A 23,815-nucleotide genomic window follows, 5' to 3' on the forward strand; every position below is an offset into this window, starting at 1 on the left:
GAGAGACCTTGGTGTGCATGTACATAGATCCCTGAAGGCAGCAGGACAGGTAGATAAGGTGGTTAAAAAGGCATATGGGATACTTGCCTTCATGAACCGAGGCATAGAATATAAGAGCAGGAAGGTTATGATGGAGCTGTACAAAACGCTAGTTAGGCCACAGCTGGAATACAGTGTGCAGTTCTGGTCACCACACTATAGGAAGGATGTGATTGCATTGGAGAGGGTGTAGAGGAGATTCACCAGGATGTTACCTGGGCTGGAGCGCTTCAGCTATGAGGAGAGACTGGACAGGCTGGGGTTGTTTTCCTTGGAGCAGAGAAGGCTGAGGGGGGACCCGATTGAGGTATACAAAATTATGAGGGGCATAGATAGGATAGATAGAAAATAACTTTTTCCCCTTAGTAGAGGGGTCAATAACCAGGGGGCATAGTTTCAAGGTAAGGGGCAGGAGGTTTAGAGGGGATTTGAGGAAAAACTTTTTCACCCAGAGGGTGGTTGGAATCTGGAACTCACTGCTTGAAAGGGTGGTAGAGGCAGGAACCCTCACAACATTCAAGAAGCATTTAGATGAGCACGTGAAACACCATAGCATACAAGGCTACGGACCAAGTGCTGGAAAATTGGATTAGAGTAGACAGGGCTTGATGACCGGCGTGGACACGATGGGCTGAAGGGCCTTTCTGTGCTGTATAACTCTATGACTCTATGGGCTGGATTTTCATTGAGGAGGCGTGTAGGAGTTGTAGTCCCGTCTCCATCGAGTTGTGGCCAACCCATGCGATTTTCACTTGATTGACCTTGTTGAGCCTGCCCAGCGGGCTTAGCAGGCCAATTAAGGGCCACCCGGCAAAAGGTGACATCACAGACAGACATTTCATCTGTCAAGAGCTTTTGACAGATGAAATATCAGCATTTCACAGCTGTTTGAAGCTGTCAAACACTGACAATCTGTACTCTAAGTTAATTCCTTCCTCTCAGGATGATTTAGAGATCTCTCCGGAACAGAAAGCTGAATGCTGCAGATTTTGACAGATCGCGGCCATTCTGCTTTCTGTGCCGGTGAGATGAGGGACTCCCGAGACCTGAAGGAAGGAAGGCTGTAAAAGTAAGTACATGTAAGTAAAACTTCTTTAAACACTTTACACATACCAAACACACTTACCTCTGCACCCATCACTCACCTGAACACCGGACATCTCAACTCCTCCAAGCCCTTCATCCCAATGGCCCGCCTCACTAACTTGGCATGGTTTGGAGCTGTTGGGAATCCCACACTTCACCAATAAAAATAGGGATTAGGCTAAAAACTGCCTGTGAACTACCTGTTAACAGGCAGTTAATTGGCACTAATCCCCTTCCCGCCTCGGGGAGGCGGGTTCCTGCGCGGGTCGGGTACTCACCTCCTTTGAAACTGGCATGGAGGTGGGTTGGGGGCGGGATGGGTTTGTGCCCCCTGATTTCAAGATTTTAACCCCCCACACGCCTCCAATCCCGCCTCCATGGCTCCATGAAAATCCTGCCCTATGACTCTATGACTAACATTCCTCCTTCGTTCAATACCATCAGTCAGTTATCTCATCATTGTTTGTGGGATCTTACTAAGTGCTAAATAGGTGACACATTATAACAACATGTGAAGTGGTTCATTGCATGTTAAGTGCTTTAAGGTGTTTCTGAGATATTATAAGATGATTTATAAATGTAAGTTACTGGCCCATATTTTGCGGCCCCTACGGGTGCGTACGTGGTTTCAGGCAAGTGAAGCGCATGCGCGAAAACCCGGATCTTGCGATCTGTCAAGAATCTTGTCAATATTGACAGATCATAGCCATCCCCGGGAAATGGATATCTGCAGGTGGACCCCAACTTCTGCCCAGCGAATGCCCATGAAATTCTTACGCCTGGTAAAAACTTGCAAACCACCTCCGCCCCTAGGATACGTGGGCCTCTACGCATGTCTACGTATCGAGGCCCAGGAGCGCGAGTCTCCGTTAATCCCGAGGCAGAAGCTAGGTTCGTAGATTTTCTGCCGTTTGGAGGCATCCGCCTGCGGGAAGCCTCCGACCGCAAATTCAGGCCTATTCCTTTTTCTTTCCAAAGCATTTGTTAAGCTAAACCTGCCTTTCATAAACCCAAATTGTTTGAGATTTATTGCCTGATTCTTGCAAGATGCCCCTTATAAACATCAGGCTAACAGGCTTATAATTCCCATGATCATGTTTTTGATCTTCCAGTTCACTGATACCATCTTTGAATCCAACGAGCTTACTCCCAATTCATTTACTCTTATTATAGTATTCTTGGATGCTTCCCATCTGGACCTGCTGCCTTACAAAATTTCAGCTGCTCCAGTTTTTTAATGACCATTTAATTGATAACCATTTATTATCTCCATAAACTCAGATGCACCCTCTGCATACATCGAGCCTTCAGTGATTTAAGAAAGATGCAAGTATTCATTTATATCTTTTGTTCTTTGCATATAACCTAATTACCTTTTTGGGACAACGACTAACTATCGAGAAAAAGGCACACTTAAACTCTGTGGCCATCTCGGTCTTGCCTGTAGGAGGAATAAATGCATGCAGATGCCATGATGAAGACAACATTTTTCTTTGTTTTAATGTTTTTAGTGTGGTGGGGGGTGGGGGGGTGGTGGCGGTTAAAATAAACAAGTTACTTGTTGGAATTGATCTTGATGAAACTAGCATCCACTTCTGTTTTTCATTCACAAAAATTTTTACAAATGGCATGCTTTTTGGCAGGCCTCATCTGTGCAGAAGAAGATTGCTCTTCAAGGAACTCTTTAAATTTTTATTGGCTTTAATTCTTGCTGGCCTATCATCTCTAAAGTGCCAAGGAAAGTGACCTGACCTGGATTTTATGATTGCTTTGGTAGAAAACGTTTTTTTCATTTTAGGGAAATAGCACTTCTGCTGAACACAACACAAAATTGAATAACTTGAGTATCGACTGTCTTTGTCATTTTTTTTTGTGGTGTTTTATATTGTGTGGTGTTAAAAAAGGATAAATAAAATCGTCTTTTTTCTCAGAAAAATCATTTGTTGTGTTGTGAAAGAGTTAAAGCAGAACGCCTTTACATGGCTTTGCACAGTCTTCAGCCTGTGGTCCGCGACGTTGGCAGGTTAGACTCTGTTCTACCGCCAGCTAACATCACTTGCCAGGCACTAGTAAAAATGAACGCTTTTGCTTCTGATGTTCAACATTTCACTCGAAGGGTATAATAGGTTACATGCAGAGAGCAAAAGATATAAATAAATACTGACATCCTTCTTAAATCAGTGAAGGCTCTATGTACGCAGCACGGTATTGCTGAATTGAAGTTTCCTTTTCTGTTTAGTGGCTGCAGAGCTCTAATTTGTTTAATGTGCAGACCAGATGAGTGGAGAACAGTGCCTTTTCCAGATGTAACAATGTACTGGTTTTTAAAACACAGGTGTCCCCCCACCCAGAATGCGTGGAAAGTTGCCATTGAAATTAGATGATCCCATGGGTCAGAAATGTGAGGTGGTTGCTAGATTCCCTTGTGATAACAGCGATCTTTGTCCCTAGTGGATGGACTGCATGTGCCCAGCAGCAGCTGCTCTCCAGTGGAAGGAGATGGCCATAAAGTTAGAAATATGCAGAACATGCAACAGATAAACAATACCTGCCGTCATGGAAACGCAAGGAAACAAAACACTTTCTGACTGTAACTAATCCTCACTGTTGAACTTTAAGGTGGTCTACATAGCTCCACAGAATGGTTTTAATTCTTTCAGAAAGCGATCATTAAAAAGTGACAAAACTTTTAAATACAAGAGTACAACAGAACTTTGATCACTGTACACACAATCCCATCAAAATGCGAAGCTAATACAATGCCTTTATTAATTTCATTTGCCACCCAAGAAATTTAAATAAATGAGCTATGTATCAAATATTTAATATTTAGAAACCTATTAGAAAAAATAACCACTGGGCAGCATGGTGATACACATGTTAAAGCTTATCACAGTGTGCTTATCATAAGTGCATTTAAGGGGAAGCTAGATAAGCACATGAGGGAGATAGAAATAGAAGTATAAGCTGATAGGTTTACATAAAGAGGGTTGGGAGGAGGCTCGTGTGGAGCATAAGCACCGGCATAGACCTGTTGGGCCCAATGGCCCGTTACTAAGCTGTAAATTCTATGTAATGTAGGCTCCTGTTCTATACACCCCACAGAATGAATTTCCAAAATTGGCGGTGGCATTAGGGATGGTTTGAGTTCAGGCCAAATGCTCCTTCATAGCAAGAGAGGGAGAGAGAGAAAGAGAAAGACCATTAGAGGTAATGTCAACCTGGGCTGCTTAGCAGGCTGGTTGCAAAGTAACATTGGCAGGTATCTGGGCCCAGGTAGTTTGTCTGCCCTCAGCCGGTGTCGGGTGTTTTCATGGTTTGGCAGACCAGGAGAGAGAAAAGGAAGATAAAATAGAAATAACTCACCAAAATTATGAAAAGAAACTAATTAATGAACAGACAATATATCTTGTCCAAAGTATATCCACCACCTATAATGACCCACATGAAGATTATACAGTTAACAAGAGACTGAAGAGATATAATTGATCATGAAGTAACAAAATAGCCAAATGGCTTTTGGTACCAAAAGGTGCCATATTTTACAGTGTTATAATGGCTTATTTGGATCAACATAGAATTAAAAAATGTCTGTAGTAAATATAAAAGTTTCAACAACTGAAAGAAGCAATTGAATTGCACCCACAATCTCCTAACACAGAAATGTAAAATGAATGGTCCAACAAGCTCCATCCTGGAATAGGGCCCAAAATTCTGAATTTGCTTTGGTCTAAAGTGGTGTCATTCAGTAAAGGAGGCAAAGCAGGAACTGTGTCGCCCATTGCAAACTGACTTCTAAACAGCTTCTCAGACACAAAAAACATCAGATTTGTGTCAGAATACTGGAATCATATCACAAATAAGTTTTACTGTGCACTTTTAGATATTTACAGCAAGTGCTTCTTAATACCACTGTGGCTATCCTTGATGCCTCTTTGTGCTGTTCTTAAAACTATCCTGGTGCTCTGCCAAGCTTCATACCTGGAAGCCAGGGAAATGAGTTATTCTTGGTCGCGCTATGGTGTTGTCAATCACTTGGGACCAAAGTGGCCCTTGTTTCAGGGCTTTTGAGTCACAGATGGACTTTCAGCAGGCTGTATCACCACTGCAGGTGTGTAGCTTACCTGGTCCTATATCCTGGCATTTAAATGAATTTCATGGCTATGGACTTATAATGCCTCAGATGGCTGTGCTTCCCCCAAGAGGCTGTTGGGGGAATGTGTTAACTACTGGATGAAGACCTGCAGCCCACTCCCACCAGGAGAGTAGTACTGTCTGTGCCAGTCAAAAACGGTAACTAGTGGGGTGCCACAGGGATCAGTGCTGGGGCCTTAACTATTTACAATCTACATTAATGACTTGGATGAAGGGACCAAGTGAAATGTAGCCAAATTTGCTGTTGATATAAAGGTAGGTGGGAAAGCAAGTTGTGAAGAGGACAAAAAGAATCTGTAAAGGGATATAGACAGACTAAGTGAGTGTGCAAACATTTGGCAGATGGAGTATAATGTGGGAAAGTGTGAAGTTATCCACTTTGGTAAGTGTTATGTTCATTAATAGATAGACATTCTTATTATGAACACAGCTAGCTTCTAGCTAGTCATTTATTCAGTACACGTTCTCTAGGTACAGTATCTGTAGAGATGCAGCATGTGTGCTCCTGTGTGTAGGCTGCCATCTTGACTGTTGCCTTGTGGGTAGCCTAGTGCCTCATGGGTAATGTAGTCTTAATATATATACAGCTGGGTAGTGTAGTCTTATACATACAGCTATATACAGCTCTACGGCTCCACCTAGTGTCCACTATAGAATGACATGTTATTGATCGTTACATCCCCCTTTCTTTGAGGTTTAACAAAATCAATATCAATCAACTTTCAAGAAAACAATAAAGATAATATCAGTAACACTTTTGTTAGTGCTCTATAAACATAAACATTTTCAAAACAGTCAACACATTTTCAAAGCTTTACATTGTACTCAAAGATTAAGTCTATCAGGCTCTTTTACTTCACGTGTGGATCTTCTCAACACGGGTAAGTCTGATGTGTCTTCATGAGATTGTTCTGGCGGTGAATGACAAGATGCAGTTGCGGCATTGTCATCAATCTGCTCTTGTATAGATCGAGGTCTCCTTGCGATCTTTGCTTGGAGAGGGTTTCAGTGTTTCCTTCACTCTTCATGCCATAACTCTCAATGTAGTCAATGCACTCTCGAAAAACTGCTGGCAGCTGGATCCCATCACACAGCATAGTCCTCTCAGCAGCCTCGGCTAATGGAACACCAAAGATTGGCCTGAGGGAAGAAGGAGTATCCACCGGAACTGCTTCCTGCTCTGGTGCAGGCTTCTTCTTTTTCTTTTTCTCTTTCCACTGCTTAACAACATCTGCTGCGGTTATATCTTTGGACTTTTTCTCCTTGTGTTTTTCCTCTTTGTGCTTTTCTTCCTTTGGCTTCTCTTTGACCTTGAAGTCTTTTTCTTTCTTCTTGGAGAAACTAGGCTTTTTGAAGACATGGATACCCTTTGGCCTTTTCATCCTTGATGGGCTCTCTGCTTCATCACCTGAGTCATCTGGTCTGCTTATGGCACAGTTTATACGGTAGACTCTCTTGACCAGTTCTAAGTCTTCACAAGCTTTGTCACCTAGTATCGAATCAAGTCTTTCAGCCACAACAGAAAACATGAGATGATGCACCTTGTCTTTGACTGTCACTTTAAGTCTGCATACACCTAAGCTATCTATTTTCTGTCCATTATAGTCCTTCAGTAGTACTGACTTTTTCTGTATTTTGGGCTTTTCGTTCATATTTTTTATGTCACTCATACTGATTAAGTTTGCTTTTGCCCCAGTGTCCAGTTTTAATGTAACTAATGCTCCATTTATCTGCAGTGGGATCATCCATTTGTCCACTTTTACTGCATTGACTTTATGTTCAGCATTGTCCATTTCTGAGGGCTGCACATTTTCTGTATCTTTTTTGATATCGCCACATGACACCATTCCTACAAAAAATGTCTCACTTAAATCAGTGTCCTCTATCACATTAACTTGTTGCCCTTTCGTTGTTTTTACTTTTGAAAAGCATTGTTTGGCAAAGTGATTCTTTCCATTACACTTTGTGCACATTTTTCCAAATGCTGGGCATTGTCTTAACTGGTGTTTGTAACCACAGTGTTTACAATTAAAAATTTCATCCTCCGATTGCTTTTCATTTCTGTTCTGCCCACGTTTCTTCCCCTTGTAGGACACAGCACCGACAGCAGCATTTTCACTCATTACAATCGCATCATTATTGATTTCACTGAAAGTCTTCGCGTGCTTTCGAGCTAGCTCGCTGGCTTGGCATATTTTCACTGCATTTTCCAAATTTAGTTCGGTTTCTCTCAACAGACGTTCCCTGACTTTTTTTATCATGAATACCAAACACAATCTGGTCACGAATCATGGATGATTTCAGCTCAGAGAAATTACATGTCTGTGCTTTCAGTTTCAGATTAGTTATAAAGCTAACAAAAGTCTCATTTTGCTGCTGTGTCCGAGAACGGAAGATGTATCTTTCATACGTCTCATTTTTTTTGGGAGAGCAATGTGCATCAAATTTTTTTAGCACATCTTCTAATTTTTTGCTGTTCTCCGCTGGATTAAATACAAATGTATTAAATACCTCTATCGCCTGTGGGCCTGCAACCGTGAGCAGCAACGCTATCTTCCTTGTGTCTGGCTTCATACCGAATCCGATGGCTGCAATGTAGAGTTTGAATTGTTGTTTAAAAATCCGCCAATTGTAGTCGACATTTCCCTCGAGATTCAAACGCTCTGGTGGCTTCAAATTCTCCATGTCGCTTTTCACAATTTTCAGCAGATCTTCACCACCCTGGTACCATGTTATGTTCATTAATAGATAGACATTCTTATTATGAACACAGCTAGCTTCTAGCTAGTAATTTATTCAGTACACGTTCTCTAGGTACAGTATCTGTAGAGATGCAGCATGTGTGTTCCTGTGTGTAGGCTGCCAGCTTGACTGTTGCCTTGTGGGTAGCCTAGTGCCTCATGGGTAATGTAGTCTTAACATATATATACAGCTGGGTAGTGTAGTCTTATACATACAGCTATATACAGCTCTACGGCTCCACCTAGTGTCCACTATAGAATGACATGTTATTGATTGTTACAGTAAGAAAAATAAAAAAGCAAATTATTATTTAAATGGAGATTACAAAATGCTGCAGTACAGAGGGACCTGGGGGTCCTTGTGCATGAAACACAAAAAGTTAGCACGCAGGTACAGCAAGTAATCAGGAAAGCAAATGGAATGTTGGCCTTTATTGCAAGGGGGCTGGAGTATAAAAGCAGGGAAGTCCTGCTACAACTGTACAAGGTATTGGTGGGACCACACCTGGAGTACTGCGTAATGTTTTGGTCTCCTTATTTTGGGAGGGATTTACTTGCATTGGAGGCAGTTCAGAGAAGGTTCACGAGGTTGATTCCTGAGATGAAGGGGCTGACTTATGAAGAAAGGTTGAGCAGGTTGGGCCTATACTCATTGGAGTTTAGAAGAATGAGAGGCGATCTTATTGAAACATATAAGATACTGAGGGGGCTTGACAAGGTAGATACAGAGAAAATGTTTCCCCTCATGGGGGAATCTAGAACTTGGGGGCATAGTTTCAGAATAAGGGATCGCCCATTTAAAACTGAGATGAGGAGGAATTTCTTCTCTCAGAGGGTCGTAAATCTGTGGAATTCTCTGCCTCAGAGAGCTGTGGAGGCTGGGTCATTGAATATATTTAAGGTGGAGATAGACTGATTTTTGAACAATAAGGGAGTCAAGGATTATGGGAAGCAGGCAGGGAAATGGAGCTGAGCCCAAGATCAGATCAGCCATGATCTCATTAAATGGCGGAGCAGGCTCGAGGGGCCAAATGGCCTAGTCCTGCTCCTATTTCTTATGTTCTTATGGTCTTATTTAATCAGCATTGCCTTAAATTTCTTTGCCACCTGATCCTTCCAGGCAGCACATGGTGACATTAGTCAACCAACTACACACCATTGCATCAGAAAAGGACACTGATACTCAATTCAGAAGTGCTGATCAAATCATATCCTTCCCAATGGAACCAGAGAAACAAAGTAATATAGCCGTCCAGTTCTATAGACTGCAACGTTCCTACAGGTGCAAGAAACAACAGATGGAATGTGTTTCACACTCAAAGCTCCATTTGACAACCCCCTTAATTTTATATGAAAAGCTTTCATTCTATTAATGTCCATCTAGTGTACACTGCCACTTAACCTGCACGGCAATGTCAGATACCCAGGAAGCTGCCACTTTTGTTTGGCGATAATTCACCATGCCAACCCTCATGACTCAGATCCACGCATCTGCAGGATTTATTGCTGATCAAGTTTATCCACTGCAGTCATGGCTGATGACTGCAGCAAGGCTTCCACAGACAGAGGAGTACAACAGATACAATGAGGTCCATGCTACTACAAGAAGAGTCATGGAGCAGACTATTGGAATTCTCAAGTCTTGTTTTCAGTGCCTGGATAAAGCGGGTGGATCCCTGCAATAGCCCAGTGAAAGTCTCAATAATCATTGTACCTTGCGGCGTTCTGCATAATATCATAGTGAATAAAGGCTTGCTGCTTCCAAAAGCTGAAGAAGAAGATGATGAAGAGGGAGTGAAAGGTCCTCCCTCCCCACAGCATGAGGAGGATACACAGGAAGAAGAGGACATGGGGTAGGACAGCCTGCAGTCAGAGAAAGCAGGGTGCAACTGATACTCCAGTACTTTCAGTGAATAAAGGTCAACTCAGAAATAAGGTCACATCACACCAGGCTGTTCTCCCCCAGCACTCTTACAGTCCCTCACTGTCAAAGACTTCTGCCAAGTTCCTACATAAGACAGATGTCTACAATTCCCCTGCCAACATCCCAACCCCAAAAAGCTGAAAGCATACATAGAGATGAACTCAGAAATATATGTGATCAAGCTGTACTTACTTTACAGAACAAGATAGGCTGGATTCTCCTCCACAGAGAATGATTGAAAATGCAGGCGGTGTTGTTTTTATATTATGGCACAGATTTACCTCCCTTAGGTTAGTGGCAGAGCAGGAATATGATCGCCAATGGTAACCTGCCCCAGTCCACTTCCATTTCCTGAATAAAGCTAGCAGCAAACATCCTGACTGAGATGCTAAAGTACTAGATCGATATATAGGCAAAGTAACACTGACCATTGGTAGCAGCCCACAAAATGACCACTTCAATATGGTATCAGCTTCTACCAACATGGCGGTGGTTATATTTTGGGGCAGGTTTGGGTTGGAAGCTGAGGAAATAGTTCAGAGGGGTTAGCCTTGCCCCCCAACTTCATTTACATTAGATGGTTTGGGCTCCTGTTGAGCCTCAAAGGAGAAGGTGCTTTTTGGGAAGATAGTTCAGGTGTGGATTTTTTGTGGCTGATTTGAGTCAAGATCCTCTAAGAATCCATTTTACTCTGTTCATCGCTGCAGAGCAGACCCAAAACGAGCTGTAATTTAGAATAAAATCCAGGTCCTTGAGCTACCAATGTTGGAGGTTCAAAGAAATCCTTAATCAATTGAAGCCTAACGCTTACATAGTGTTTAAGTACAATAATCTATTTAAGTGCAATAATCTAGTTACAATAATCTATTTCTCCCCTTACATCGAGCAAAGCTTTGGGACAGTGAAACTCTCTCAAGGTCAATGTTTGTGATGCTGGGTTAAACATATCCAGAAAATAGCATATGGAAGGGGAATGGGTGTAATTATTTTGAGATAAGCCACCAGATCTAAGAAACTATTTGCAAGCACATTTGCAGAGCCGAAAATCATCTTTAAAGACCATAAATAAATGATTCCTCCACCGCCGTATTCAGCTTCAGGGGAAGACGTTCTCCGTTTCCCCCATTAATCTTTTTGCAGGGATTGAGCACCTTTCAGAGCAGTTTATTCTGATGTGATTGTTTTACAAATTGTAGGACATTTGCCACAGGGATATTTCTGTTTCTCTTTGATGCAATTGCTTCCTGCAGGACTTTGTCACAATACTCTTTTCTTTCAACAACTTGCTACAACGCTGTAATCTCCCACTGGGATGTGCTGGAATGTTGTTTTTCATTGGGATTTTCAGCTGAATTTGTGTTTCCCATAGCAGTTCATACCGATGTTCAAAACTTTTGCAAGAATTTTTAGTGAAGTTCTCATTTCCTGATACTGACACATTATAAAATATTAGTGAGACCACACATGTAGTATTGTGTCCAGTTGTGGTCACAGCACTTACCTAAAGACCCATTGGCAGTAGAAAGAATTCAGAGAAGCACAGCAAAAATACTTAAGATAGTTTAGATCGTTCAGCTATAAATGAAGGCTTATCAAATTCAGCTTATTATTAAAGGACTAAAGCAAGATATGATTCAAGTTTTAAAAATAATGGAGGGAATTAATGGTCGGGATTGCCTTTCCAGTGGCGATGTTCCAATGGATGGAGAGGAGGCCGCAGTGACCTTCACCTTCCACTGGAGAAGCCCAGGGTCATTTACTACCACTTCCAAGGGCCTACTGTCACCTTTGCCATGGTGGGCCTAGAAAACAGTGGTAAGTGGAGCGGGCATGAGGGAAAGCCGTGGGTACAGTATCTGGGTCCTGGGGCAATTTGCATGCGGCAGGTGGAAAAGGAGTGGCTAGCCACAGTCCGTTGGGGCAAGGGAAGGTAGATCCTTATCAAGGTGGGGAGGCGGCAGTAAGCCTCACTACTGCATTTTCCATTGTTCTCATGATTTCACCCTAGAATCATGGCTGATATGCGGATTTAAATAGATGGCCGATATTCCTTAGAGTAGGGGTTCTCAACCTTTTTGCTTCCGAGGCCCCCCTCCCGTGTTATAAAAATTCCGCGGACCCCCTGTAAACAAATATGTTTTCTGTATAAAAATTTGTTATTAGTTATTAATAGCTCTATTACACCTGAAGAATTTATTAAGTCCTAAATTTACCTAAGCAAAATACTGCAGATGTTGGAAATCTGAAATAAAAACAGTAAAGGTTGGAAATACTCAGCAGGTCTGGCAGCATCCATGGAGAGAGACACAGAGTTCTGCCGAAAGGTCATCGACCTGAAGTGTTAACTCTGTTTCTCTCCCCACAGATGCTGCCTGACCTGCTGAGTATTTCCAGCATTTACTGTTTTTATCCTAAATTTACATTATGTGCCCATTTGCTGCCCAAGGTCTGCTCCACCCCATCAACTATTTGCTTAACAGGAAATGAACCAGGAACAACAAGCATAGTGCTCACTACAGGCTCGTTTTGTGCACACTCGGTCAGACTGGACTAAAATTCCAGGTCCATGTCCTCCATTTCGGAAACAGAACTTCCCTGTTATTTCAATACCAAACCCCAACCCGTCGGTGAAAGCCAGTGACTTGAATTAACAGCACCAGTACTGGCTGAGGTGGATGGCACGAGAGAAATGGAGAAATAAACAGTGCCCTGAGCGACTTTACCCACCTGACCTCATCGCCATTAATCCTTTAGTGACAAAGGCAACCCCACTCTTTCTTCCTCCCCAATCCTTTCACAAATAGCTGGTGGTATCTCAAAGGACACGAGTGCCCAGACTAGACCTATCTGTCCATCAGAGAAGCACATGGCCATGAACATAAAGCTCTGAGTCTGAGGTACGAGGAAAATTGTGATAACGCCGTCAGCTATTTTATTAACTCAGACTGAAGACATTGAAGGAGAGAGTCACCTTGGATCCCGATTATTATGGCCTTGCCGCAGGCCCAGAGACTGGAAAGTCTCTTTAATTCCTCTCCCCCCACTGTCCAAGGCCACATGGTGCACGCATTCCCTCCATTGATGGCGCCCCTTCCCCGTCTCAAACACCAAGAACAAAAGTGTCTCTTTTCAAATGCACAAGTGGCTTCCAACCGACACAGGGCGGTTCTGCACAAGGGGAAAGAAAAGTGTTGAAAAGAAGGCTCGTGCTGCCTTGGCCCACGCAACGGCGGACAAACTCATAGATTTCCCTACCCTCAACTCAGCTTTTAATCCCCCCTGGAAGAAGTTCTAACTTCCACTATTTTATTTAATAGTTAAAAGCGACGAGTGGTTTATGAATGTGGAAGCAATTAGGGCTGGAACATAAAAAAAGAGTCTTACTGAGATAAATGCTGCTGTAAAAGTCAGTGACATGCAAAGGAATTTATCTAAACATTCAAATGGTGTCCAACAGTAAGAACCTGAATTGACTGCACAGGCACAGTCTTTGTATAGCTGAGACTATTCCACGCGTCTCAATATACAGGGGAGACTACTGATGTTTATGCCATAAACATCAGTAGTCTCCCTGGTATACTGATGGGACAAACCCACTGGCGGACCCCTTAAATCGACCCCTGCCCTAGAGTTTAGATGAATGAGAGGTGATCTCATTAAAATATATAACATTTTTAAGGGGCTTGACAGGGTAGATGCTGGGCGGATGTTTCCCCTGGCTGGGGAGTCTAGACTAGGGGTCACAGTCTCAGAATAAGGGGTCGGCCATTTAGGACTAAGTTGAGGAGAAATTTCTTTACTCAGAAGGTTGTGAATCTGGAATTCTCTACCCCAGAGAGCTGTGGCTACTCAGTCGTTGAGTATATTCAAAGCAGAGATCGATAGATTTTTGGATACTAAGGGAATCAAGGGATATGGGACTAGGGTGGGGAGAAGGTAAAAGATCAGCCATGATCATATTGAATGGTGGAGCAGGTTCGAAGGGCCAAATGGCCTACTCCTGCTCCTATTTCTTATGTTCTTATCGGGCTGTACTTTCTCCTTAGGACGGGTTTGTGGTGGTAAATGGAGTAAAACTAAAAGAGAATCTGAAGTCAGATTCTGTTGGAAGCTGGGGCTGGCAGAACATCTGCCCTGAACAGCTTCCCCTTCTGGAATTCCTTTGGCTCCTGCATCCTTTCCACCCAGTGATCTGGGCACCGGGAAGAACTGGCCATCCAGGTCATTTTAGTGGAGGTGAGCCCCAGCTGGGTGTCCAGGCCTGGGTCCTGTCTGGACACCCTTGAAAAAGGCTGACACCCTCAGGAATACTGAACATTGTAAATGGGGTCAATTGACAACTGTAAAAATAAACCAACCAATCGTTGATGCAGGCCTCCCTCTGGAATGGCTTGCCAGTGTCACTTACATCTCCCCGCCCCCCCCAAATCCCCAGCGTTTTCCCACAATGTGCCCATACTGGTGCGGACGCCCATCGACAATTTTGCAATTAGTTGACCCACCTTGACCCTGGATACTCCAGTGAGTCCAGTAGCGAAGGACACCACAGGGGTGGGATTCTTGCTCTGCCTCACTTAAGCCAGTACAGCGGCCCAGAGGATTTTCAGGGCACATGTACATGCATATAACAGAGTTTTGAGTACAGTATTTAATTGCCAAATAACCTAATATTCATAATGTATCTTCACAACTCTCATATAATGGCCCAGAAATTCGGGTCCCAACGCGTGAGTACGCACGGGGTACTCGCGCATGGACCCAATGGAAGTGCCGGTTCCTTGCATGCACTACTCATGCGTGGGAAACCGGCACTTCCGATCCTCTGAACGAAGGGGTTCAGAGGTCGAACGCGTGTGCGCGGGAGTTTGCGCGTGCGCTTTGAACTTACTTTTTTTTTACAGGTTTTTCCGTGAGGGTAAGTCTTTAGATTTTAGAAATGTAAAAACCAGGCGTAAGGACTGCTTTTTACAAGGTACGTGGTGAATTCATTAAAATTAAAACATTTTTTCCACAGGTTTGTTATTTTTAAATACTTTAAAGCAAGGTAAGTTTATTTTTAGCCCCGTTTTTTTATAAAATTATTTTTTTCAAAAAGTTAAATTATTGTTTAAAATAGTTATTTAATGTAATTTATAGTTTATTTAAAAAGTGTGATTTTTAAAAAAATTATTTGAAGGTTAACTACTGTTTTGGGCCCTCAGCATTCATAGGTTTTGACAGGTCTTTCTGTCAATCTTATGAATGGGCTTTTCCCTCCTCCGATTGGCTGCCCATGGCTCACGTGATCCCAGGGGACGCATCGCACTAACTACGCCCCTGGGACACGCCAGCACAGCGCGCCGGCCTCTGGGCCAGGCCCCGGAGAGGAATTCTACGCAGGCCCAGAGCTCAACTGCCGGCGCGCTAGCTAAGTGTAGGTCGGGGGCTTGCACCCGCGGGAAGCCCCCGACCCGAATTTCTGGGCCAATATTTATTATAGAGCTTGTACCATAACACCACAATTTCTGTTAATAGAAATGATATCATTATTATTGATAAAACACTTGAAACACCAACCTGAAATTCACTGAAGACAGGCTATCAATAGATTGATCCTTGCAGGAGTGAATTTTAGTGCAAGCAATCACTTTACTACAAAATGAGTCCTTTTTATGAACTTTTTGTGTGAAAGATAAAGAGATTGATATGCATTATATTGTGATTAGAATTCACAGTAGCAAAAATATTTCAATGGCATCAATTTAATATATGAAGTACATTTTATTTGATTAGAAAACAACTTTGTACATCATGATGTTAAGTACTTAATTTTGGGCTGGATAGCAAACATTATAGAGCTTTATGTAGCTTTAAATATTAATTTGTAATGTATATTTACTTCAGTAAGTTTATCTCTACATACATTAGTGAAGGCATTTTGTACAAAAAAAACACAAAAATACAGAAGTGAAAGTTAAATTGAACCATAAAGCCAATTACATAAACACACCATAATGTTAAATGCTGTGGTAAGAAATGCTTTACTTTGGCCGTCCTTATCAGTGCCACATAAACTAAAATGGGTAAGGTCCCACTACTATTGTCAACCGCAGCACAGACACAGTCCGGTAGTTCATTATGGCATTGACTGTTAACATCTCCAGATCCACAATGTACTCCTTTGGTCCTGTTAATGGCTTCACTAAGACAAGCATTGCACTCACATTAGTTGTTTGCTGCAAAAACACAAAAGTGTGAAATAAATAAATAATGCAGTGATTTAAGAAAAATTATATATGGCTTAGAACTTCCTTTTTGGGGCAAAATCAGGTGTCCCGGGAATGGAAGGGCTGGCGAGGGCAGAACGTGTCTCCACCCGGTTTCTACTCCTTCTACTTCGCTAGGAGATCGGCAGAACACCTGGAGAAATGTATTTATTCTATATTGGAGAATAGTCAGGGTGGAATGTCCATTAGGTTAAACTCACATGTGGCCCCAAATATTTATTTCTTGGTGGTGGAAAAACTTTAGAGATTTGCATACCAGCATTTTTAAGTTAATAAAAAAAAATAGATGGGCCTCAATTTACTCAAGGATTCTGCCAGACTCCCGCTGTAACTTCGTGGAGTGGGAGTATGGCAGTAACATATTGGAAAAAGCCGGAGACTCAGTTATGCCTTGTAAGGGACAAGAGCTCTGTCCATCCCTTACAAGGCCATTGATGTTGAGAGGCCAGAGCCTGGGCCGGGTTTTGCTGTGCTCGGAACTCCTGCTTCCCTGGTGCAGAAAGGACCCAGTCAACTCCAGATGGGTGCAAATGGGTTCCACCAGGAGCTCCAGGTGAAGCAAGTGGCCTGCCTCCCAAATAAAGGTTGGAGCCTTATTTTTAAAGAAAAATTTGGATTGGCCTCCTTACACAGAGGGCCAAGGGAGACCTGGATGCGGCGGGGGGGGGGGGGGCGGAGGAGAGGGGCGGTTTGTCCCCCACTTCCATTAGTGGGAAGGCGTCAGAATTTCCGGCCATGTGGGGTAGGTGGATGCCAGAGATGCACCCATTGTGGCATTGGGCACCCAGTGGAACTCCAGGGGGTCAACGCTGGGTGTAACCACTGGAGTTGCGGCTTATGAGTTTGCGAGACCATAAACAGTTACACAGATTTAAATCATAGACAAGGTGGTTCTTGCATGTAAGTATGTTATGGCACTATTTATGGACCAAAAGCAAGAAAGTGGCATTGTGGAGAGCTCAATGTGGCAAGCCTTCCCATCCTGCCAGCCTGCCCCGCTGTAGCTGCGATGCTGACATTGTAGATGCCAATCTGGTAGCGGGTGGAAAATACAATATTGGCTTAGCATTTCTGACTGCAAACACAAATAGCACTTGTGCCTTTTGCTTTTGAGGGTAAATTGATTAAAAAAACAAACTCTGTTCATCACCAATTTAGTTTAAACATAATGATCACGGCCCTGAAAATCCGCAGCTCTTCCGGCATAGTTTGCGCTAACTTTCCTGGATGGTGTGGAGCCTCTGCCAACCCCAAACATGGCAGTTGTCAATGGGTACATTCCATTGACAACCAAATTATAGGATTCCCCCTTGACCTGGGAAGGATGTTCGAGTCAATGGCGGAGACTCCCATCAGAAGCATTTTGGTTATTAGGCAGATTTTTGGGGGCTCCCCTCTTTTTTAATCAGTAAAAAAGTTGATAGGGAAATTTAAGTATTACTCACCCTCAGATAGAACTCTCCTTCATTCCCAGCGCTGATCTGGAAGGTGTTGAAGGTATTGGGGTAAATACTTGTTGCTTGAATTTGGAAGATATCAGAGGGGACAGATCTATCTGAGCGAACATTCATATATTTATACACATAGGAATAAGGCTGATCACGGCAGGCTGGGTTTGCTGCTGGACAGACACAGCGACTATATGGAAAACAAAAGGGAGCAAAATCTGCATCATTAAGAATGCAAAGGCCCAGTATATCCTACAGTTTTCTAGGAATAAAGCCATTGTGGCAGAGCCACCAGGGGACTCTGATCTAATGTACATAATTATCTTTAACAAATTATTAGCTACAGAATGAATCTGTATCTTTGTTCATATTATTGCATGTACATAGCGCAGTCCCTTTAAGAATGAGACCAAACGCGATGATGTCATCACGTTGATCACGTGATCCTCCAGCGGCGGGAAAACGTGATGACGTCGTGACGTCAGGCTGGGGAGCCGCCCTAGCCAGTCCTCGTGGAGCCAGCAAACAGTACAGACCTGTAATTTAGTTCTCCTGTGTTTTCATGTTAAACTCTGTTGAATAGTATTAAACATCGTTTGTTTGATAGACTGACTTGACCTCAGTCCTTTAGTTAGGAATCTAGCCATTCCTACAGTGGTGACCCCGAATTTTCATGAACAATTTTCGCGGAAGAAGCGAAGTGAAATGAAACATGGAAGCGAACTCCGTGGCTTTGAAGCTCCCACAGTTTTGGGAACAACAGGCGGCCTCCTGGTTCGTACAAGCAGAAGCACAATTCGAACTCCGAAACATCGTTGCGGATCAGATCCGTTACCTTTACGTGGTCTCCGCACTCGACAGCTCCACAGCCTCACGGATCATCAGCCTGCTCGAAAACCCCCCAGTTGACAGCAAGTATGATACTCTTAAAGCGCGGTTAATACAGGTCTTCAGGCTCACGAAGGCGGAGCGTGCCCGCTGACTGCTCGCTATGCCCGGGCTTGGCGATTCCAAGCCATCTGGGTTAATGAGCCAGATGCTCACGCTCCTTGGCTCCAAACCACAATGTTTCCTCTTTTGGGAGTTATTCCTGAGTCAACTACCCGAGCAGATTCAGGCTGCCCTCGCCAGATCGGGAGCCACAGATTGCGCAGCACTTGCTGTAGAAGCAGATATGATTTATGCGGTCACGCAGCAATACTGCGCTGCCACGAGGCACCCCTCCCCCGTGAATGCCGCCCCGACGCCTCCATCCTCCGGCTTGTGCTTTTACCACGTCCGTTTTGGCGCGAAAACCAGAGGCTGCCGCCTTCCCTGCAGTTTCGCGCCTAAAAAAAACCCAACATCAACACCAGCAGCTACTCCAGAAAAGGAGGACCGAGTCTGAGGGACTTTCCGCAGCTGCGATGGCGATTGGAAATTCCGGGAAGCTCCTCTACATTACAGATTCCCTCTCGGGCCGGCGCTTTTTATGCGACACCGGGGCGCAGTGTAGCATCCTTCCTGCCTCAGCACTCGATATTCAGTCTGGGAGGCACGGCCTCTCCCTCGAGGCAGCTAATGGCGGGGCCATTCGTACCTTTGGCAAACGGCGGGTCCAGGTGTGCTTCGGCGGGCAACGGTTTCAGTGGGAATTCATCACAGCCAAGGTTTTGCAAGCCATCCTCGGCGCGGATTTCTTATGCGCCAACAGCCTCTTGGTGGATGTAAGAAATCGTCGATTGGTTAACGCGGCCACCTTCCACTCCATCCCTTGCTTCCGCAGTTCCGCAACGTCACACACTGTCTCCTGCGCGTTGCCCTCGCCGGACGAGTTCACTCGCCTATTAGGTGAATTCCTGGAGCTGACCAAGCCCACTTTCTCCTCCTCGGCCACTAAGCATGGTGTCAAACACCACATTACTACGACTGGCTCTCCAGTTTACGCACGAGCTCGGCGCCTGGAACCCGGCAAGCTCGTGGGTGAAGGCAGAGTTTGCCACGATGGAACGGCTGGGGATTATTCACCGGTCGAATAGTCCCTGGTCCTCGCCTCTCCACATTGTCCCGAAGCCCGGCGGCGGATGGCGGCCATGCGGGGACTACCGACGCCTTAATGACGCCACTACTCCCGATCGGTACCCGATCCCGCATATTCAGGATTTCTCCGCCCATTTAGCGGGAAACTCAATCTTCTCCAAGGTCGACCTCGTTCGTGGCTACCACCAAGTTCCCGTGCACCCGCCGGACGTCCAGAAAACTGCAGTCATCACTCCCTTTGGACTGTTCGAGTTTCTACGGATGCCATTTGGGCTCAAGAACGCTGCACAGGCTTTTCAGCGACTAATGGACTCGGTCCTGTGGGATCTTAAGTTTTTATTTGTCTACCTTGACGACATCCTGATAGCCAGCTCTACCAAAGAGGAACACGTCTCCCATCTCCGCACCCTCTTTCGGCGCCTCAGCCAACATGGCCTCATAACCAACCCGGCCAAGTGTCAGTTCGGCCTACAGCAGATTGGCTTCTTGGGCCACTGTATTACTTCAGAGGGCGCAATTCCGCTGCAGTCAAAGGTCGAAGCAATTACGGCATTCCCAAGGCCGCAGTCCACCAAGGCTCTTCAAGAAATCCTGGGCATGGTGAATTTCTACCACCGCTTTGTACCGAAGGCAGCACAACTCATGCAGCCCCTCTACGAGGCCCTCAAAGGCAAGGCTGGAAAGGATACAATAGCCTGGACGGTCGAAATGGACAACGCTTTCGACAACACAAAAACCGCTCTAGCCAATGCAACTATGTTGGCGCACCCTCTGCCAGGTGCCACCATCGCCCTTACCACCGACGCTTTCGACTATGCCATAGGCGCCATACAGGAACAGTGGGTCAACGGGACGTGGCAACCACTGGCGTTTTTCAGCCGCCAACTCCGGCGCAATGAACGCAAATACAGCACTTTCGACCGGGAGTTGCTGGCACTGTTCCTGGCTATCTGCCATTTCCGTTTTTTGTTAGAAGGACGTCCCTTCACTGCGTTTGTAGATCACAAACCACTGACCTTCGCCACGGCCAAGACTGCCGAACCGTGGTCGGCTCGACAGCAGCGACAGCTAACTTTCATTTCAGAATTCACGACAGACATCCAACACGTAGCTGGCAAGGACAACTTGGTAGCTGATTGCCTTTCTCGCGCGACCGTACGGGCGGTCCAGCTGGGCATCGATTATGCCCTCATGGCCACCGATCAGGCATCCGACCCTGAAACACAGGCGTATCGCACCGACACCTCTAGCCCCCAACTGGCCGATGTGCAATTCCATGCAGCAGGCACCTCATTACTCTGCGATGTCTCCATGGGAGATCCCCGCCCGATCGTTCCAGTTGCCTGGCGCCGCGAAGTTTTTGACGCCATACATGGGCTTTCCCATCCTGGCGTGAAGGCATCTCAAAAATTAATGTCGGCTAAGTTCTTCTGGAGAGGAATGCGTCAGGATATCTGCGACTGGGCTAACACCTGCGTCATCTGTCAAAAGTCTAAGGTGCAACGTCACGTCAAGGCCCCATTGGCCACGTTCGCAGTAAGAGAACGTCGATTTGACCATGTCAACATGGACCTCTTCGGGCCGCTTCCACCGTCACAGGGGTTCACACACATCCTCACCATGGTCGATCTTACTACTAGATGGCCAGAGGCAGTTCCTTTGACGTCTACTACGTCCGCTGATGTCGCCAGAGCATTCCTCTCCTCGTGGGTCGCACGTTTCGGCGGACATTTCTTCAGAGCTCTGGAACGCTGTGGCCCAGGGTCTCGGCACCAAGCTTCACCGCACCACGGCCTATTACCCGCAGGCAAACGGTTTGTGTGAACGTTTCCACAGATCGTTAAAGGCATCGCTGAGGGCCAGCCTTCAAGGTGCTGGATGGGTGGATAAGCTTCCTTGGGTCATGTTGGGTCTTCGCACGGCACCCAAAAAGGACCTGCAATCGTCCGCCGCGGAGCTCGTGTACGGCCAGCCACTCCGCATACCGGGAGATTTCCTGCCGCTTCCAACTGAGCCGTGGTCCGTAGCCGACCAACTCAGCAACCACCGGGAAACAGTCAAGGCTTTTGCGCCTATCCCAACTTCGCATCACGGCCTTCCATCTTCACACATACCAGCGTAGCTAAAGAATGCTGAAATTGTATTCATTCGTCATGATGCCCATAGGGATCCGCTCAATGCCCCTTACACCGGCCCTTTCCGTGTACTGGAGACAGGCGACAAGAGTTTCTCTGTAGACATCGGTGGTAAACCCGACCACATATCCATTGACCGTCTCAAACTGGCACACCTGGACATTGACCGGCCAGTAGAGACCGCACAGCCACCACGACGTGGTCGACCTCCCGCTGCATCCACGCCAGACCCAAGGCTTCCATCCGCCAGCCCGCCAGCTGTTCAACAACGTCCACTCCAAGAATACAGGAGTCGCTCTGACAGGCTTGTCAGACCTCCTAGTCAATTGACTTTTACTGTTAAAGACAATTCTGGGGGGACGCATGTGGCAGAGCCACCAGGGGACTCTGATCTAATGTACATAATTATCTTTAACAAATTATTAGCTACAGAATGAATCTGTATCTTTGTTCATATTATTGCATGTACATAACGCGGTCCCTTTAAGAATGAGACCAAACGCGATGACGTCATCACGTTGATCACGTGATCCTCCAGCGGCGGGAAAACGTGATGACGTGAGGCTGGGGAGTCGCCCTAGCCAGTCCTCGTGGAGCCAGCAAAGAGTACAGACCTGTAATTTAGTTCTCCTGTGTTTTCGTGTTAAACTCTGTTGAATAGTATTAAACATCGTTTGTTTGATAGACTGACTCGACCTCAGTCCTTTAGTTAGGAATCTAGCCATTCCTACACCATAAGACTAATTGTTACATATTGTAGGATTTGGTTTTGGTGCCGTGCAGTATATCTTAAAATGTATATATTAATGAAGTCAAAGATCTGTTGCTGAAGGTAGGCGTATATGTAGCTCTTCCTAAATATCAAGAAACACAGACACATGCCTGCCCCCATGTCACCAGAGAATGAAGATACTCATCTCTAAACTGCATACAGATAGTTTTTGCTGACAAAAATCAATACGAGTCAGGCCCCTCTTCTCACAGTCCTGCTTCTGCTTAAGTCCCACCATGACTGGACCAGACCAGGCCCCTCTCCCCTGGATGCCGCTTCTACTGCTAATAAAGGAGATTCTGTACACTGCATATTGTAGGTGGGAAGCTTGCGAGAACAGTAATTTCTACCTACAGTGTGAAGCAGCTAGAATCCCTTCTATTAATTGGTAGCAGTGTCATTATGGCCTGTTATTGACAGTACTAAATTGGGATTAAGGAAAGAGAGAAGGGGAAAATAAATGGTAATGAAGGGGATGAAATGGATGATAATGAAGTAAGGGAACTAGATGGCATTGCAGGAGGGGAAATGGGTGGCAATGAAGAGGGAGAATGCATGGTAATGAAGAGGAAAGGGAAGGGGAAATGATGGCAATGAAAGGAAAAGGGAAGGGAGGGAAATGGAAAAGAGAGGGAAGGGGACAGAAGCTGGGAGTGATACTTTGGTGGGGGGAGGAAAAAAGGGAGAAGCTGGAGTAGGGTGGGGAGGAAGGTGCCAGCATTAACTGAGAGAAAGTGGGGTGTGAGTGTGCCAGCATTAGCTTGGGAGGGGCAGTGGAAGAGCGTCAGCTTGAACTGGGGGAGTGAAAGAAGAACACCAGCTTGAATTGGTTGGAAGGGAGAAGAGTGCAAGTATGAAGTGGGAGGGGAGGAGGAGGAGAGTGTCTGAGTCAAATGGTGAGCAGTTGGATGTGGTAATGTCTCTCTGTGAACTGGGCTAGGAGGGGCGAGTGACTGTTCACAACATGTTTGGGTCTTGTTGATCTCTTGAAAATCTACATGCCATTTTTGTTGTTCCTGTTTATTAGATTAAGAATTTATTCATTGTACAAAAGTGCTTAAAATTAACCAGAATGTATCATTTTAATGTAAAATTTTAAAATGTTCCAAGGGAGCCTTCCCCAGACTCTTCAGTAAAGAATCAGCATTAATTTGTATAATACAGATACAAGATGTTATTTGCAGTTAAGGAAGTTGAAGATTATTTGGCACCAGCTATTTCTATTTTAGT

At 45.0% G+C, this 23,815-nt stretch overlaps 1 protein-coding gene across 2 annotated transcripts in view; it reads right to left on the reverse strand.

Moving 5' to 3' along the window:
• Window positions 1-15,691: 15,691 nt before the first annotated feature.
• LOC147121222 (EGF-containing fibulin-like extracellular matrix protein 1) overlaps window positions 15,692-23,815 on the reverse strand; it is a 170,330-nt gene continuing 162,206 nt past the window's right edge. For both annotated transcript variants that reach the window (XM_085981407.1, XM_085981406.1), the window contains 2 exons: window positions 17,657-17,849; window positions 15,692-16,160 (listed from right to left, as the gene is read on the reverse strand). In XM_085981407.1, the coding sequence (XP_085837533.1) occupies window positions 15,999-16,160; window positions 17,657-17,849 (355 nt within the window). In that variant the 3' untranslated portion in view covers window positions 15,692-15,998. The remainder of the gene's footprint in view (window positions 16,161-17,656; window positions 17,850-23,815) is intronic.

Source organism: Somniosus microcephalus, chromosome 3 (assembly GCF_052327205.1).
Source record: "Somniosus microcephalus isolate GS21.2 chromosome 3, FLI_Smic_1.0, whole genome shotgun sequence".
NCBI classification, from domain to species: domain Eukaryota; kingdom Metazoa; phylum Chordata; class Chondrichthyes; order Squaliformes; family Somniosidae; genus Somniosus; species Somniosus microcephalus.